General features: G+C 41.4%; 1 protein-coding gene across 12 annotated transcripts in view; it reads right to left on the bottom strand.

Annotated features, from left to right (window-relative positions):
* Nucleotides 1–17,810, bottom strand: part of LOC110827811 (uncharacterized) — a 151,487-nt gene that overhangs the window by 31,239 nt on the left and 102,438 nt on the right. For all 12 annotated transcript variants that reach the window (XM_087358607.1, XM_087358606.1, XM_087358610.1 and 9 more), the window contains one exon: nucleotides 4,861–4,946. In XM_087358607.1, coding sequence (XP_087214733.1) covers nucleotides 4,861–4,946 — 86 coding nt within the window. The remainder of the gene's footprint in view (nucleotides 1–4,860; nucleotides 4,947–17,810) is intronic.

The following is a 17,810-nucleotide window of genomic DNA, read 5'->3' on the forward strand; positions in this document are numbered from 1 at the left end:
CAACTAAGTTCAGTCGGTAATATCATGATGTACCCTAATTGCAATGCATTACGATAAGACTAATTGGATACGTTCCTGGAAGCGAGACCTAGCTGATATATCTGAAGCACATGAACACAGTGAGTCACAAGTCCTAATAATTGTTACATCTGAAACCATCACAATTCGTTGTCAAAACACATTTAGTGTTTACCATGTTACGTTTAACAATATATTGTACTGCTATTAGATGGCAAAACTGTATTAGTGGTGTCTGACTGCCACAATACGACGCCACTTTATACAGAAAACATTACTAAGATATTGTATGTGCGTCATATTGTGATTTATTTAAATAATATTAAAAATATATTAAAATTGGCCGTCAATCACAATATAAGATAATTAAAAGATTAAAATATCATTTTACGTTCCGTATCGAGTACTCGATTTGCATGTGGAACATTTTACGACATGTTTCGGCTATATATAGCCATCATCAGGTGTTATGTTATAAACTTTTTAACTGAATTACTGATTTTTACTGATTTTTAAGATTTTCAGTAAAAATCAGTAATTCAGTTAAAAAGTTTATAACATAACACCTGATGATGGCTATATATAGCCGAAACATGTCGTAAAATGTTCCACATGTAAATCGAGTACTCGATACGGAACGTAAAATGATATTTTAATCTTTTAATTATCTTATATTGTGATTGACGGCCAATTTTAATATATTTTTAATACCAAGAAAACATTACGTCTAATTCAACCGGTAATTTAGGATTCTGCTTGAGTTTGTATAAATCAAATTTCAAATACCGGCACATAGAAGTGGATGGGGGAAAAACGATTTAATGATTTTTGATTCATTTCACGACCTTTTTCCAAGTGCCTTTTTCGAATGTAACGGCGACAGAACGGTGTGCGTAAATGCGGTACTAACCATTTTAAAATACTCTCTCGGTATGTACACTCCGTGTAACAAAAATCGAGTGAGCGATTAACATCTTGTCAAATCCAATTAATTGTAATCTCCTTCTATTTTGTCCTCGTGTTGATTTCCTCTGCATTCCATTAATTAGAATGATGTGTGCCATACTTCAATATGTGCAAGTGATTTGAAGAAAAATGTAAATTAATGTTAATTAAATTTCTGAGACGTGGCACTACGTGAAGGTGAAGATTTCACTTCACTTCATTTGGACGTCCAAGCGGTTAGAGTAGCAGAGGAGGTAATATACGAAGTCAGACAAGATAAATTATAAAAAAGTTATATATTTTTGGTCTATCTGAAATATATTTAATGAAATAAATTATATATTTGATTTACTGACCGCCCGATTACTTCATTGGCTGCTTACACAGTAAATGACAAATTCAAATTAATATTTGGTTAGGAAACTGCATGCAGAGAGATTTATCCGGATACCGAGATGTAAATCCAGTGGTGCGGACTCGTCGAATTCTTTTGAGCAGTGCAGTACCTTCTGTCTGCAAATATGGAACCCTGAACCACGAAGCTAATTAATTACCTAATCTCGTTCAAATTGATTCGCAAACTCATGCGAGAACCTATGAAATACTTTACTGGGAACTTCAGGCCTGCGGTATACAGAGTGTCCACATGAAATCTTCTCAATTTCTGTTAGCACATAAATGACTCAAACAGCTCCACATAACACTCAGTTGGGTGCATTGAATTCATCAGAATAATGGAGACACCAAACGGTTGTGGAACGAACTAACGAGGCACGTAGCTACATCAGATCAGCACAGAAAACAAAATAACAACTTCAGCTGTTTCATTCTTTTGAAATTCGAATTTCGTAGTGGAACAACAAAGTAGCTGGAGGCAATTTATGGATCGCGGGAAAAAAAGAGAGCAGCGAACCGCGCTGCCATGGAGACCAGCGGAGAGGAGATTGGTATTCACTCCGCAAGCCCCTCAAATCTGCGTCTCATTTCTGCGGCAGTGGCGGGCGATGTTCAGTGGCGTGCAGACTAGAGACACGATCTATTGATATCGATAGAATTAATAAACCAGATGACAAAAAAATGGAGGAGTCGAATAGAGAGAGAGAGCAAGACAGAAAGGGAGTGAGTGAGTAAGTAAGTATTACTGGGTTTTGTCTATCGTAACCAGATGAAAAAGCAGGGAGGAACTATTCAGCTCAGAGCTAACCTCCATCATTGGGAACCCATAGGCAGTCTTCCAAAGAATAGTAAGGAAAACAGTATAAAATATAATAGACATGACAAAGATATCAGGGAGAAAGGAATTATGAAGGAAGAAACTTGAGGAATGAAATTAACGAAGAGTAGAATTAGTTACACATACGAAGTAATAAAGAAACGAAGAATCTGAAGATAATTTTAGTAGAGAAAGTAAGAAAGGAAATAAAGAAAAATGAAGAGAGAAAAAGAAAATACGTACCATAGGGAGACTCGAAAGATAATGCGAAAAATAAACAATATTCGTCAGAAAAATGGATGATATTTTGTTAATGCAGACACAAATTATAAACGATAGGCCCCTATCCGGCTGTTTACTATAGGACTAGTTCTTACGTTAACAGAGCTGTTGTTTCCAAGACGCTGAGAAATATAGGGGAAAAAAGTAGACACGCAGACTTGACAGAAGTGTCTTACTGCCTGCTACACTAGCGCCTCACAAAGCCAATCCCCAAAAGAAAGACTTCAATAGAGTTAAGCAGACAAAGTGCCCCTCCCACTTAATCAAGGGGATGCAACGTCTAAAAATTATAAACGTCAGGACTTCGAGGCAGTTAAGTGCTTTGTAAAAATTTCGAAACCCCGTGGCTCTGTAAGTACAGAGTATCACGTGGCCGAGAGAGAGATATGTTACTCGTACCTGTCACATTTAACCATCGCACGTGTGAAAATGTTCCTCTTTGTACAAAAGGGGGAGGCACGTGGTCAGAATTACGTGATATTGGCCACGTTAAAGTCGTATTTAAAAATCCAGCGTTACAGATTCTGCTCAGAAAAACTATTAGGTACAGGTGAGGTCCACGATTAAATTAGGGATAAAATAAATTAAAGAAATGTTTATTAATCTCCCCAAGTATTGTTACTGTCCCTTGAACTTCCGAAAATATTAAGAACAATATATTAAAGAACAATAATTTTGCTCGAATTTTATATAAATTTATAACGTGATCTCTTGCTGCTAGGGGAAACCCCCAAATTGCGGGTGCTCAAAAATAAGACGCTTAGAAAAATACATGGACTTACGAGAGATGAAATGAGTGGTTGTCGGGCCACCTGCTAGAATAGTAAATTTAAATAAGTTACCATTGGCCAGACATGTACGTCGGTTTGACAGGCTGTGGTGAAAAGGGAACATTTCTTTGCATATTTTACGATGACTACTCTGAAACAGTGTGTCCTAAGACCAAACAATACGAGCTAAATTCCCACGTCATTTACCGACACTGTTTCAACTGGAGGATCCTATAAAGCAGTTGACAAGATTGTATATGATAATTATTCAAGACATTTAAAATCCATCTTCAGTACCAAAACACTAAAGAATAAACAAATTAAATAATACAAATAAACAAAGAAACTTTTTTATAAATTAAATAAATACATAAATTAAGTGATTAAGGAAGTATATATTAATAAAGAATAAAATAAAATAAATACAGATAATTAAGTAAATTCAAACAAATTAAAATAATAAAACTAGTGAAATATACAAAAGGTAGATTTTTTGATATCAATAAACGGAAATTTAAATACGTTAATTAAATATGTAATTAATTTATAAAACCCACTGAATAAGGAGACGTGCGTTAAGTAACAACGTACACTATCCTACTCTTGTCTGCGGCTCTCAGGGGAGCGCGTTTCTTGAAACGGAGTACAGGTCCATCCATTATTAATGCATCAGTGCTTCTTGACGGAATGCCTCGACGTCTATCTACCACGCCCTAAGCAATTCCCTTTCCTAAAGAAACACGCAATAAGGCACGACCCTTAGTGGCGTTACGACACTCAGTGGCGCAGAGGTTAGTTTAGGTTATTTTTTTTTAAAAATAAGACGTCATGAAAATCACTAGTGCCAAGGACTGTTCTACAATATTAAATAATAATTACGCATATATTTTGCCACACCCAAGATGAAGGCTAATTTCAGACCAATCGCTTTAGTAACAATCATGCGTAAGATAGCTCAGTCAGTATAGTGACTAGCTACGGGCTGGGCGACCGGGGTTCGATCCCCGACGGGGGCAGAGGATTTTTCCTCTAGCCTCTGCGTCCAGATCGGCTCTGGGGCCCACCCAGCCTCCTCTACAATGGGTACCGGGGTCCTTTCCCGGGGGTAAAGCCGGCCGGGGCGTGATGCTGACCACTCACCCCCATCTAGTGCCGAGGTCAAGGAAGAGAGGAGCTATACCTCCTCTCACCCCAAACGCCTACATGGCGTAAAGTGGGACAAACTTTACTTTACTTTACTTTATAATCTCACTTCATCTCGTAGGAAAATACAGAGAAATTTTTTTATGAAGACTATACACATGGCATAAGTCACTTTTAAATGTCACTGCCATACCAATTTTCCTTCTACGCCTCAATAAATGGGGCTGGATAAACACAGTGTGGTGGTGTGACTTAATAGCTTCCAAGGAGTGGTTGTTGAGCTTCAGATAACGAGGCTATAGAAGCGGGTTATGCCTGAGGGGTGACGCCACGGTAAGGCCATACGAGGACTTAATGGGTTAGCACTTTTACGGAAGATGCAGGACCAAGGACGGATTTTGTGGATCACTTTGCGTCTTGTGAGTCCGAACATTCTGCAAAGAAACCTGTCCTGAAACAGATACATTAAATAATGATCGGGTTACTAACCTGCGTGGAGACATCCACCTGATGTAGCGCCGAGGCCGATGAGATATCTTTTGGGACGAGATTACCCCGAGACCCGCCCAATGATCCTGTAACAGAAAGAGAATCAGCTGTCAGTCAAAAAGCAGTGGCTCAGCGTGAAATCACGAAGATATACAGGGCGTTCGTTTTTTGTGGGGAGGCTGAGTACCGTGCAGCGGACTGCTTACATGCCGCGTAACCACTAGCAGTGCCGTCCTCTCTACCGCACTCGATCACATTGCAAATGAGAACACACTGTATATAAAAAAAAAAATTAAATACAAAAGGACTAAACACCTGATTATTAGAAGTGTCCAACAGTTGCCACTAGCAACACAAACGTCGCACCTGCCGTCTTTCAGCGTCATGGTTGACCGCGTGATTTTCTCATCGTTGTCGATCTAAATTGAAATTTCTAAAGAAAGCTGATTGATCGTGTTCGATCTGAGTGTGTTTTTGATATGGAAGCGGTCTCTGTGCTGGGACGAAGGGATAAATTGCGATAAAAGAGAGGAACTTGTGGAGGACAGAGGTCGGGGTGAGATCAGAAATCCTAGAAGGAGACAGAGGAAAGACATTTCTAAATATGTCGTGGCAGACAGAGGTCGGATGAAAGAGACAAAGGCGATAAGCTCGAAGCAGAGAGGTAAATGGTGGGAAAGAAAGTGACAGAATAGGACAGGAAAGGTAAAATAAAAATGTTGTAAAAACAGTTCTTCATATGTGGGTGTTAGCGAGTTCCTGTCTCGAGCAGAAATAGGAGAAAGACAATAAAATGACAAGATAGAACACGGTAGGATGAAATAAATACATAAATAAGAGAAAGAGATTAAAGCACCTCAGAATAAGGTCCAAACCCCGGCATTTGTAAACGAAATAATGGACCTTCGTTTTACAGAAGGGGCCCAGAATTTCTTGAGTAGATGAACTTTAAACTCTTCTAAGAACACGTCGTACTACCGCCATGCTATTATTGATCAAATGGAGTAAAGAACTACTCAGTTATTACGTTTCTCAATGTCGTGATGTTCATACGAAATTTCACCAAAATCGGTCACCGTCTTTCATGCTGGTATCACCAACAAAAACAAGAGATAGTAAAAAGACCACAGTACATCGAGTTTCAAAATTGGAAATGTAAAAAAAACATGGATGTCTTCTGGGTTATAGCGCTGTGTCGTCCGGTAGAAGTTTACCGACGTTTCAGAGGTGCTTTCCGCCTCCATCATCAAGGCGATGAATTTTATAAATTGTAACCCCTCGAAACCCAATGAAGCTCGTACTGTCAACACAAAAATTTCAATGATGAAATTTCTGTAAGTTCAATATTTATTTTGTAAAGACTAAGTGGCGATGCTGGAGACAAAGTAAATAAACATGGAATAATATAATTTGATTCTTGGCTGTTAGGTGGAGACCAATTCACGCTGCGAGCTTAACACTCTGAGACGGGGGAAATCCCTCGAGAGTGGCGGTGCTCAGATAAACGGCTTTGCGCGCTCAGGTGTATGAGTCGCGAGGCAAGAACCCGGGAAGACATTCGGCCATGCATGGCGGCTGGAAACGTCTTAAAACGTATCAGATGTGAGCAAATTGCGAGTCAACAGAGACAGAACTGAAGGAACACGAAATAAAACTCTGGATACATCAAGGCGAAAGAAAGTAAATATGCATATTTATAAAAAGAAATAATAACATATTTAAAAAATAGAATAGAAAATAGGTATAATATTTACCGCATGAAGCCCTAGGTTCATCTGACGTTTAATCATTAAATTTCAACCTCAAAGAAAACAGAACGTTTCTCCTTTATAAACATTTAAGTGGTTTACGGAAACAATCTCTGTTTATTCTGAGAATCGTAGGAAAATCACACAGGTACACTGTGCGGGCAAAAATGTACAGTTACCGAACTTTAAATAAGGTGGTACATATAATAACCACTGTGCTTTACAGGGTTAATGTAGCGACGTCGCTGTAAGTCATAACAATGCCGTAACCAGTCGCTACAAACAAAAAGCGAGCGTCTGTTTATAGGCGTTCTTTACGATTCAGACGCAAATATGATCGCTATAAATAGCAAGATGCTTCATTTGTGGTTGGTTATATTTAATGTAGCTTAACTGTAGCCTATTGTATGGCATGTCCCGATTGCTTTGTCATTCTTACTTTCGAGGTTTACACAGCTATTCTAGTAGTATCACAAATAATGAATGTAGGGAGTTCATAAAGCGCAGATGGGGAGAATAGAAATGTGAGCAAAATTTTCGTGGGAAGCCTCTTATTTATTTATTTAGTGTTCTGTCTGACGACAGGTCCATAAGAACAGGATCCTTCCATCCTTTTCTCGGACTGGGACCTGTTCATATACGTTCTTGGCAGATGATCCAGAAGTGGTTTGCCATTGCCTTCTTCTGTGTGTGAATGGCGTAATTGTTGGGATGCCACGGAGGAAAACTCCGTGTTGCCTAGACCACGGCCTTGCCCAACACTAGTTATAAATTCGGGCACCGCCGGGAATCGAACCCGAGACCCCCAGGATTACAAGGCCAGCGTTCTAACCGCTAGACCACCTGATCTTATCATTATTTAGTGTTCTGTCTGACGACAGGTCCATATGAACAGGATCCTTCCATCTTAAGCCTCTTATACAGCGATTAATTGAGAGCGGGGAAAAAAAAAGATTGGTGATAACATTAAGACGGATCTCAGGTGCACAGAGAAGACGGAAATCAATAAAGGGAACAAGAAACAAAAACAGAATGAAATAATGAAGAGAATAAGAAAATAAAGTTCGTTGTACAGAAATAGTTTTGAGACTCCAGTGACATTGATGATTGAGGATTTATCAAAGCCTGTGTAATCGTTCGCAAGATTTTTAGGTTGAGTGTACGGCCACACTGACAACACTAATATTTCTTCTTCTTACTCAGGACACTAATAGAATTGACAAGTTATGTCTCGGGAGCTCTTCAACTTCGTTACACTTTCCTTGCCTGCAGCGTGACGTTTTTTCCCATCTCGGGGACTGTCAGGTCCCTCTGGGGGGTTACGCCGTAGGAACAGCAAACGCGGTAACAGTATAGAAGCTCCAAGCCTTCCAATATTTATCTTCTCAGTGTGTCATATCTCCTTATATACAGCTGATATTTAAGCAAGTCCCAGTTTTTATTACCAGTAAGATACAAGGATTACGACATTTCGCTCAGCAAAACCAAGATATAAGGAACCATCAGAACCCTTGATGCAACCTACCTCTTTCCTCACAGCCTGACATTTCTACTCTCCGTAAACAGAACCGTCAAGAACAAGTTAGTCTCAAAGGAGTAACACTTTCGTGGAACATACACAAAGTTTTAGATGTGAATAACTTAAAAATTATACTCATATTTCCTCTTCTCCTCCTGCTTTGTCTTTGTCCTGTCTCCCTCCTCCGTTTTATCATCCTTATTCTATACGGTGGTCTAGCGGTTAGAACGCTGGCCTTGTAATCCTGGGGTCTCGGGTTCGATTCCCGGCGGTGCCCGAATTTATAACTTGTGTTGAGCAAGGCCGTGGTCTAGGCAACACGGAGTTTTCCTCCGTGGCATGCCAACAATTACTCCATTCACACACAGAAGAAGGCAATGGCAAACCACTTCTGGATCATCTGCCAAGAACGTATATGAACAGGTCCCAGTCCGAGAAAAGGATGGAAGGATCCTGTTCATATGGACCTGTCGTCAGACAGAACACTAAATAAAATATTCTATACCCATTCACCAAATAATGTGATCATTAGCATCCCTGCTTCCTGTTCAGGAGATTCGTGGTTCAAATATCAGTCCACGGCCGCTCTATCCTATCTGAGGTTATTTGTGGTTTTACTCAGTCTCTACGGGTACATATCGGGAGATTCACTTAAATTAGGTCACGACCGTTTCCTTACACATATTTTTCGCTTAAATTTTCATTTATAATTGTGACATTTGACGCTGTACTTCTGGTATCCATTAAGAAGGGCTTAAGTAAACAGTTTACATTTCCTTAAGCTCTTCTTGTCGAGCATCAAAAGAATATAATATTAAAAAATTAAATCACAATAAGAAATATCAGAAATAAATAAATAAATACTGTGTTCCTGCTCCAGAATTATAACTATACTTAAATTGGTAGTAACGCAGGAAGTTGACTGTCTTCTGGGGTGTTGCGCCGTGTAGTCTTGTAGAAGTTAACCGACGTTTCGGAGGTCCTTGCCGCCTCCATCGCATCAAGAAGCTATAATCCTACATCGAGTGTACTTCGACTGTACTTTTCGAAATTTTTATAATTGATTGTCTTTCCTTGTGTCTTATCACCCTGAGAACTTACAGCCACGAACACCGATATTTTCACGTTTATTAATCATTAATTATATACATTATTATTATTATGTTTCTTGTGACTGGCTCCAATAACCCTGTGCTTTCTATAAGGCCTTAACTTCGCACATCGTGGTTTTATTATTCGCAGTTTTTCTTTCCAAAAATATCAAGAATGTAAATTTACTCCTTGCTTTATTATCTTTCTTTATACACTTTCTTCTTAATGTCGGTGCAATGCAGTCTTCTTAAACATCGCTTAACGCTGTATTATCCACTGAGCAGAGCCGCCCGAGTCTAGGTCTAAAGCTCTTTTCCCGCACAGATTCTCCAGCATCCAGTAAAGCTCCTTTCTCCAATAACGTATTGTATTTCCAAGAATGAACGTTCAGTTCCTGAGTGCTGAGACTTTCTATTTTTATTCAGGATTTATTACACAACGGAATCCGATGAGAATCGGACGTACCAATTCCCAGAAAGTTAGAAACTTGTGACCAGCGAACAGAAATCCAGAAAGGTTAGGTGTAGATACGTACGTCTTACACAGGAAAGATCATTCTTTGTTTGTCTGCAGCCTCTAATTGGACGAATTAAATCTAACACAGATGATGATAAGAAAGGTGAACGGACGTTTCATAATCGTCAACACGATAAAATAAAGTGTAAACTGACCTGACAATTTCCCTGAACATATATTATACGTAGTTTAATCTTCACGAGAAGATTCTCTTGTACGCGGGACAGTCTAAGAATGACAACACACATTTCTTAAGGATGGAGCAGAATAGTGATAGATTTTGTCGGCTGTTGGGCTTGGAGATGAAGAAGAGACTAGTGAAGTGTTACGTATGGAGCAGAGACTTGGACACTCAGGAAGAAGGAACAGAAATACCTGGAGAGTTTTGAAATGTGGTGTTGGAGAAGAATACAGAAGATCAGGTGGACGGATCGAGTGACCAACGAAGAAGTATTGAGGAGAGTCAACGAGCAAAGAAACATTCTGCAGGCGATTGCACGAAGGAAAGCTAACTGGCTGGGACATATTATGAGAAGGAATGGATTAATGAGTGATATCACCGAAGGCCAGGTTGAAGGAAAGAGAGGACTGGGAAGAAGATTGATACAGCTAACCGACGACCTTAAACAAGGAAAGAAGATGACGTTCCAGGAATTAAAACGAGAAGCCGAGAATAGGGACAACTGGAGAGCTCTTTTTGGGCAGAGCAACGGACCTGTCGTAAGACAGAACACTCAATAATAATAACTGAGTTCAATTTCCGGCAGGTGCAAAGATTTATCCCCCACACACACACTGCCTTTATGGAACTTCCAGCATCATCTCATCTACTGCGCATCGCGTATGCTATTTCCACGGGGGCAAAGATGCTGGAGTGTAGGGCTGACCGCTTACCTTCACCCAAACTGCAGATGTAAAATATAATGGACCGGAGGAAGACCACGTTCCTTTCAAGGCAGTGACACCTCTCGACACTTTAAAACAAAGAGAAGACTTGCAAAACACGGAGAGGGTAGTGAGAGAAAGGTACCAGCAGAGACTCGAACAGAATACGGCGTTATGGAAGCCAAGGTACTACACCGCGAGCCAATCTTTGACCGCGGACCAAGTTTATATGCCTGTAATCGATCCCAAGTCAAGACAGAACGCGGGTCCCTCGACAGTCCTGTGCTCCGTGTCTGGCTGGGTTCAGAACGAGACGGAAGTTGAACCCCCCCCCTCCCACCCCCAACATTTTGAAGCGCTGTAAATCTCTGGGGCAGTTAATTTGTAATTTCTTTATGGCTGACGATGAGGAAGGAAGTGGAAAGAGGATTTATCGCTACCTAAAATCCTTCCTTATTTAACCGCTCCTTAAAAGTCGCGAACTTGAACGTAGGACACAGAGATCGAGGGTTTAAATGCGCGTTTTTTAACCGGCGCAGCGTTAATGAGACACTCCTCAACAAACGAATAGCTTGCAGCGAAAACCATTCTTCATCTTTACCCCTCGTATTTGCAAGAGCGAGGGCAAGAAAAATATGATGACGTAGCTAAAATTACACGGCAGCAAGAGAGAGGCATTATGGTCTTGCTCTACGTTTCCTACAATCAATGACTGGGAATTTACAAAATTCGGTGCAGATAAATCTAGTAGCTCCAGATAATGCATACTAGGGGCTGTCAGAAAGTTAAGTTAACCCTTCTGGTTGGAATTGTCTTTTTCTCAAAACCGGGTGCTATCAGTTCCAGCTGGACATCGGGCCGCTAAGAGTTAAACTGTTTAAGACTTGAGGTTCTCACAGCGGTGAGTATGAAGATATCCGTCTTCTGGGTTGTTGCGCTGTGTAGTCTGGTCGATGTTAACCAACGTTTCGGAGGTCATACTGCCTCCATCATCAGGGCGATGAATATGAAGATTTCTGTCTTCTGGGTTGTTGCGCTGTGTAGTCTGGTCGATGTTAACCAACGTTTCAGAGGTCATACTGCCTCCATTATCAGGGCGATGAATATAAAGATTTCTGTCTTCTGGGTTGTTGCGCTGTGTAGTCTGGTCGATGTTAACCAACGTTTCAGAGGTCATACTGCCTCCGTCATCAGGGCGATGACGGAGGCAGTATGACCTCTGAAACGTTGGTTAACATCGACCAGACTACACAGCGCAACAACCCAGAAGACAGAAATCTTCATACTCTGATGACGGAGGCAGTATGACCTCTGAAACGTTGGTTAACATCGACCAGACTACACAGCGCAACAACCCAGAAGACAGAAATCTTCATACTCTGATGACGGAGGCAGTATGACCTCTGAAACGTTGGTAAACATCGACCAGACTACACAGCGCAACAACCCAGAAGACAGAAATCTTCATATTCATCGCCCTGATGATGGAGGCAGTATGACCTCTGAAACGTTGGTTAACATCGACCAGACTACACAGCGCAACAACCCAGAAGACAGAAATCTTTATATTCATCGCCCTGATAATGGAGGCAGTATGACCTCCGAAACGTTGGTTAACATCGACCAGACTACACAGCGCAACAACCCAGAAGACAGAAATCTTTATATTCATCGCCCTGATGATGGAGGCAGTATGACCTCCGAAACGTTGGTTAACATCGACCAGACTACACAGCGCAACAACCCAGAAGACAGAAATCTTTATATTCATCGCCCTGATAATGGAGGCAGTATGACCTCCGAAACGTTGGTTAACATCGACCAGACTACACAGCGCAACAACCCAGAAGACAGAAATCTTTATATTCATCGCCCTGATAATGGAGGCAGTATGACCTCCGAAACGTTGGTTAACATCGACCAGACTACACAGCGCAATAACCCAGAAGACGGATATCTTCAGTTAAACTGTTCCTTAGATCGGGGATCAGCCAATCACAAGGTATCCACGGACACAGGACATACGACACAAACGCGTATAAGTGTCTAAATCACATACACGAATGGGATTTTAAATCAGGATCCGAATAGTATATACTTCAGACCACGTGCCTTCTAGCTGCTGTGTGACGTCTAGAATCTAGACTCTAGATTATTCCGAAGAATGCGATTTCCATACACTTTACTAGCAAACGGAGTATGAACAGACTGACAGAGGGGTAGAACAGACCTTGGTAACAAAGTGGAAATTTATTCATCGAGATATTTATGGACCACTACTGAGATGCTGTAATGTGTGTTCCCAGACAAGTGACACATATATAAAGATGTTGACTGATATTGAACAGAATTCATCTACCTGTGTGACTCTGATAAACTGCCTTTGAAACTCGCAGTCAGACGTACGTTATCCTAAAAATCAGCGACCTAAAAAAACTAACTCCATGAAGCAATCTCTTTGCTTGCATTTATTTTGTTTGTGGTTTATTTAACGACGCTGTCAGTAGCTGAGACTACATAGCGATGAATTGGAAAGGATGAGGAAGGAAGCGGATATGGCCTAATTTAAACCACCACATCGACATGAGATGAAACAACGGATAACCTCAATCAGGATAGCGGGTCTCCGGGACAAGGTCCGAACCCGGGACCTCTAATATACGAAACAAGATTACTAACCATTCTACCGCTACAGTAGGTAAGTCCTTACTCGAAAACAGACGGTTGCTCAGCTGGTCAAAGTATGTCCCGCCAAATGCATAATCTGAAGCGGTTTCAGAACCACTGACCACACTCACAGACTGCTGGAGTGGATTCAACTGACTCTGGATAGGGCCACCGGTAGCTGAGTACTTGAGCGACTATCAGCTTCTGAAGCAGGACTCTGCTTCGTGAAAGAATTTATCGTTTAATCTAAACGTGTATATTCAGCCAAGAATTTTAAAATTCTTGTCTCTCTCTCTGGCATCTTGTCCACAGCTCAGAAACGTGTTTTACCACTGATTCGACAAGTGGCTTGCGTAGTTTTGCGTATCTATTCAAGCTTATTACGTCAAATACGAGCACGATATGGACCTTCCTGGTCCAAACGCAAGAAACTTTGTGGTTAGTCGAATTTTAAAGAAAGACCCTGAATCATTCAACTAGAATTATAGTTCTTACTAATGAGAATGTCCCCTTTAACTCCGCAACACACCCTTTCTCTGAGTTGACCTATTTCTGGACACATGTCCCGACAGATGCACTTTACGTCACATGATTCCGATAGACTTTGTGATAGACGATGGAATAAGTCACGTGTTGACCCCCCGACCACTTAACGAAACCTTCAAATTGCGTGTCGTTGTCATGAGAACGACACGTTCTTCCAAGGCAGCCAAGAATCCGCACTGAAACGTAAGTGGAATAAGTATGCACATTTTCTCAGGCGCAATCTTACGATCCGATATAATATCATCGCCTAAAGCCACTATTTTATAAAAAATTATGTCGGCTCACATTAGTCCAAGGATTGTCAAAGACGAAACAAAAACCTTGTATAATATTAATTCACCGCCACGGTGGTCCAGCGGTTTGAACGCTGGCCTTGTAATCATGGGGTATCGGGTTCGATTCCCGGTGGTGCCCGAATTTATAACTTGTGTTGGGCAAGGCCGTGGTCTAGGCAACACGGAGTTTTCCTCCGTGCCATCCCAACAATTACTCCATTCACACACAGAAGAAGGCAATGGCAAACCACTTCTGGATCATCTGCCAAGAACGTATATGAACAGGTCCCAGTCCGAGAAAAGGATGGAAGGATCCTGTTCATATGGACCTGTCCTCAGACAGAACACTAAATAAATAAAATAATATTAATTCAAAAATTCCCTACAAAGCAACAGTAAACCGGATCACATTAGTACAAGAACGAACCACGTAATGTAGCGTGAAGAACACTTCTGGGATTTTAGTGTCTTGTTAAATAACGTCGCATGCGACCGGCTTACTTGAGTACGACAGTCACACACAAATACTACGAAGCAGAAACAAAATCATTAAAATATTGCTGAGTTTATACCATTCTTACTATCGATTTGGTACCGTATATAATGCCCCCAAAAAATAAAATACAACAACGCAACTCAGTGGAACGAGCGTTTTAGAACTGGGTATACGGATCCGGAAACCATGCTGAATTCTTTCTCCTGTACGCTCTCTTGGGACTTTTTAACCCTTATTTTATTCCTTCCTCTACTTTTATTATTTTTGTTTTCGGTCCGTATTTTCTTTTGCGACAATAAGTTACAGAGAGGTCCATAAGACGAAGTCTGCAGACATACCCACCCACACAGTGGCTGTAAAGTTGTGATACGTCGAGTCGATTTCAGAGGTCCCTCAAGGCGACTCCCTTTCCTGCCCCCAGCGTAGAAACTATTAATCTCTGAGACACAGGTCACAAACTTTCTCGCCTTTAACCATGTTTGATGTCAGCAAGAACCTTGCTAATGACGAAGTCGTGCCATAACTTTATTATATTGTCCTTATTTTAATTCTGACATCGTATAGAATATATATCCACGGATCCACGAGAATACGAATAATAACACAGTTCAACATTCTTATAATGCTTGCCCATAAAGATAATTGGAAGGAAACACTAAATCTTCGTAGAGGCAAGGCACTGGAAACGACAGTCGGAAAGCTCAGTCCACAGACGTATCAAGCAATTCCTATTTACTAAAGCCGTTTTTTACGACTAACCACCAATTATAGCCCATCAGACACTGAAGTGCTTAAATAATCACTGTGAGCATAACTGTTACTTTAACGATGTATTGCCTGCCGTAAGAAGCAAACATCCTGTGAACCGCGCTTACGACAAGTTCCTTGGCTGGAGGCCAACAGAAGTTGCTGTGTGCCTGGCCCATGTTCCCGTTGAAGAACAAGTGATTCTCACAGAAGGCTTATTATTCCCACCAATGTCTCGCCTTCCAGCCATAGGTGGTGGAGAAGGTTGTAACCCCCCCATCAGCAAGAAGGATTATTCATGCACCAGCCTATTTTCCAATATACGGTACGTCCACTGATAAAGTTGAACGTAGATGTCACTTACCCGTTACCGGCAAGAACCGCTATAAAAGTGTCGAGCGCCACCCCGTCATTTGTCTTTCTCTGGCAACTCGTTCTCACTTAACTTGCCAGAATGAATTTAGAGATTCGTTTCCCGATTCTCCTGAGCTGAACAAATCGATAACATTTCGCCTGGTGAATCGCTGCCGTCAGTGGAGAAACCCTTCACGGGGGTAGCATCAAACATGAGGAAAATAATTAATAAGTCCATCGCTGAACGCGACTCTGCGATCACCCTGTATAACCACGACACAGGGAGAGACCACGTGCCCTGAGTACACGTCAATAACAGTCAGGTTCGAGTTACTGAATTTCAAATTTTGTGTTATATGTTTGATTCACCTGGTAGCAGTGGACTGTCATACAAATATCGCTCGAGCTGAATTACATCACTCTCCAAGTCACGTCCACAATCCTGATCTAACTTCATAATCCGAACCAAAACGCGTTTTGAAGATGAGGAAGTGAAAATTCACAGAATCTGAACAGAATTAATGAAGACAGGAAATGGACTTGTCTTGAGTGGAGCATCAATCAGATCTCTCGAGTGCGTGCGAACGAACAGGCTCTCTAAAAATGATAAATGCGGATTACAAGTTGGGGAAGGAGGCGTCTGCTTAACAGCTGCGTTGCGGGACAGCGGTGCGCCTGGGGTTGTTTGCAAAGTGTCACAAGCACAAACAATGCCCAGACACGTGCTTCAGTGTTTGAGTTCTGGGCGTCACCCACTGTTTGATGTCCAGTCTGTACCAAAAAGAAAGGGAAAAAGAAGAAGAAGAAGAAGCTACTGTACTGTGGCGCACGGGGAAACTGTAAGCTGAATAAGAGAACACACGACTTCATTTGGGCTTGAAACCCTGAAAACGTAATGGAATCAGGAAGACGAATCAATAAAACGAAACAAACTATAGAACAGACTAATTTGGATTTATTTATTTATTTATTCATCTGTGGTTTATTCAACGACGCTGCCTGCAGCTCGGATTAGCGACAAACAGTACGATTACTAATGAATGAATAACAACTCACCTCCATCAATAGTCGAGGATAAGAACGCGTGGAGCTATAACCTACTGATTTGAGGGCATTTCTTTCTGTTCACGTGTCTGCCTAACGGAGAGGAGTGGGGGTGACGCGAGAAGACGTTTCGTGTTCAGTCTGATGTACAAAAACGTCGAATAATGGAATTTTGGCGTTTACGTGTTCAATATTATTCGTAACGAAGCACCATGAACTTACATCATCAGTGCCAGACACAGGAACACGAAGAACTAGGGAATGGGACAGGCAGGAGAGGGTACAGTCTTGAACCCGAGCAGGTGGAGACCCCTAGGCCATTTTCGTCTGACCCACGGATTAGCACTTGTCTCTTTGAACTGCAGTCGGGTGTCGTGATGGGCATTCCAGCTGACACCCGAGCGCGGTTACACTGTAAGCGATAACAGAACACAGCAATTCACATCCTCCAGAGGAGCATTCTGGGTAAGCCGGTCAACAAATGACTAACGCTCGGCGGAAATGAGAGCGTAAAGTCTCTGGGTGCGACCTAGCTTAGCGCATTAGTGACACATCACTTCACGGACGTTCAAAATACACCGTAATTCTGTTGCACATACCCTGCTGCCTTGGGTTATTTAACAACGTTACTTCAACCACAGACGCTATTCGAAACACCGCCGAACAAATGAGACGAACATAATTAAAAATAAGGAGGAAATTATTTGAAAGGAGGATGCTTGTGTGTGGCGAATCAGCGTTTTCTTAAAGACATCGATAAAATATAAGACAAAAGATAACCCGACGGAGATTCGAAGAGGATACAGCTTCTCCATCTGGAGTCTTACCGCTAGGCTAACCTGCTTGATGTGCGGTTCGCACTCATACATCACAGTTGACCTATGATCCCTGATACGGCTCCATGTAAACAGTTCAACATATATAGTAACATCGTTTAATTGTGTGAACTCTTTCAGGAAAAGTGACGAGGAGCAGGTACATTTCTGGGGAACGACAGTACCCCAGAGAATAAATACAGGAAATGTAGCAAATAAATTTTCTGTATGCTTCTCCCGCCCTTA

This window comes from Zootermopsis nevadensis, unplaced genomic scaffold (genome assembly GCF_977971745.1).
Source record: "Zootermopsis nevadensis isolate Lab colony 2312 unplaced genomic scaffold, Znev_1.0 Znev_ptg000030l, whole genome shotgun sequence".
Taxonomy (NCBI): Eukaryota; Metazoa; Arthropoda; class Insecta; order Blattodea; family Termopsidae; genus Zootermopsis; species Zootermopsis nevadensis.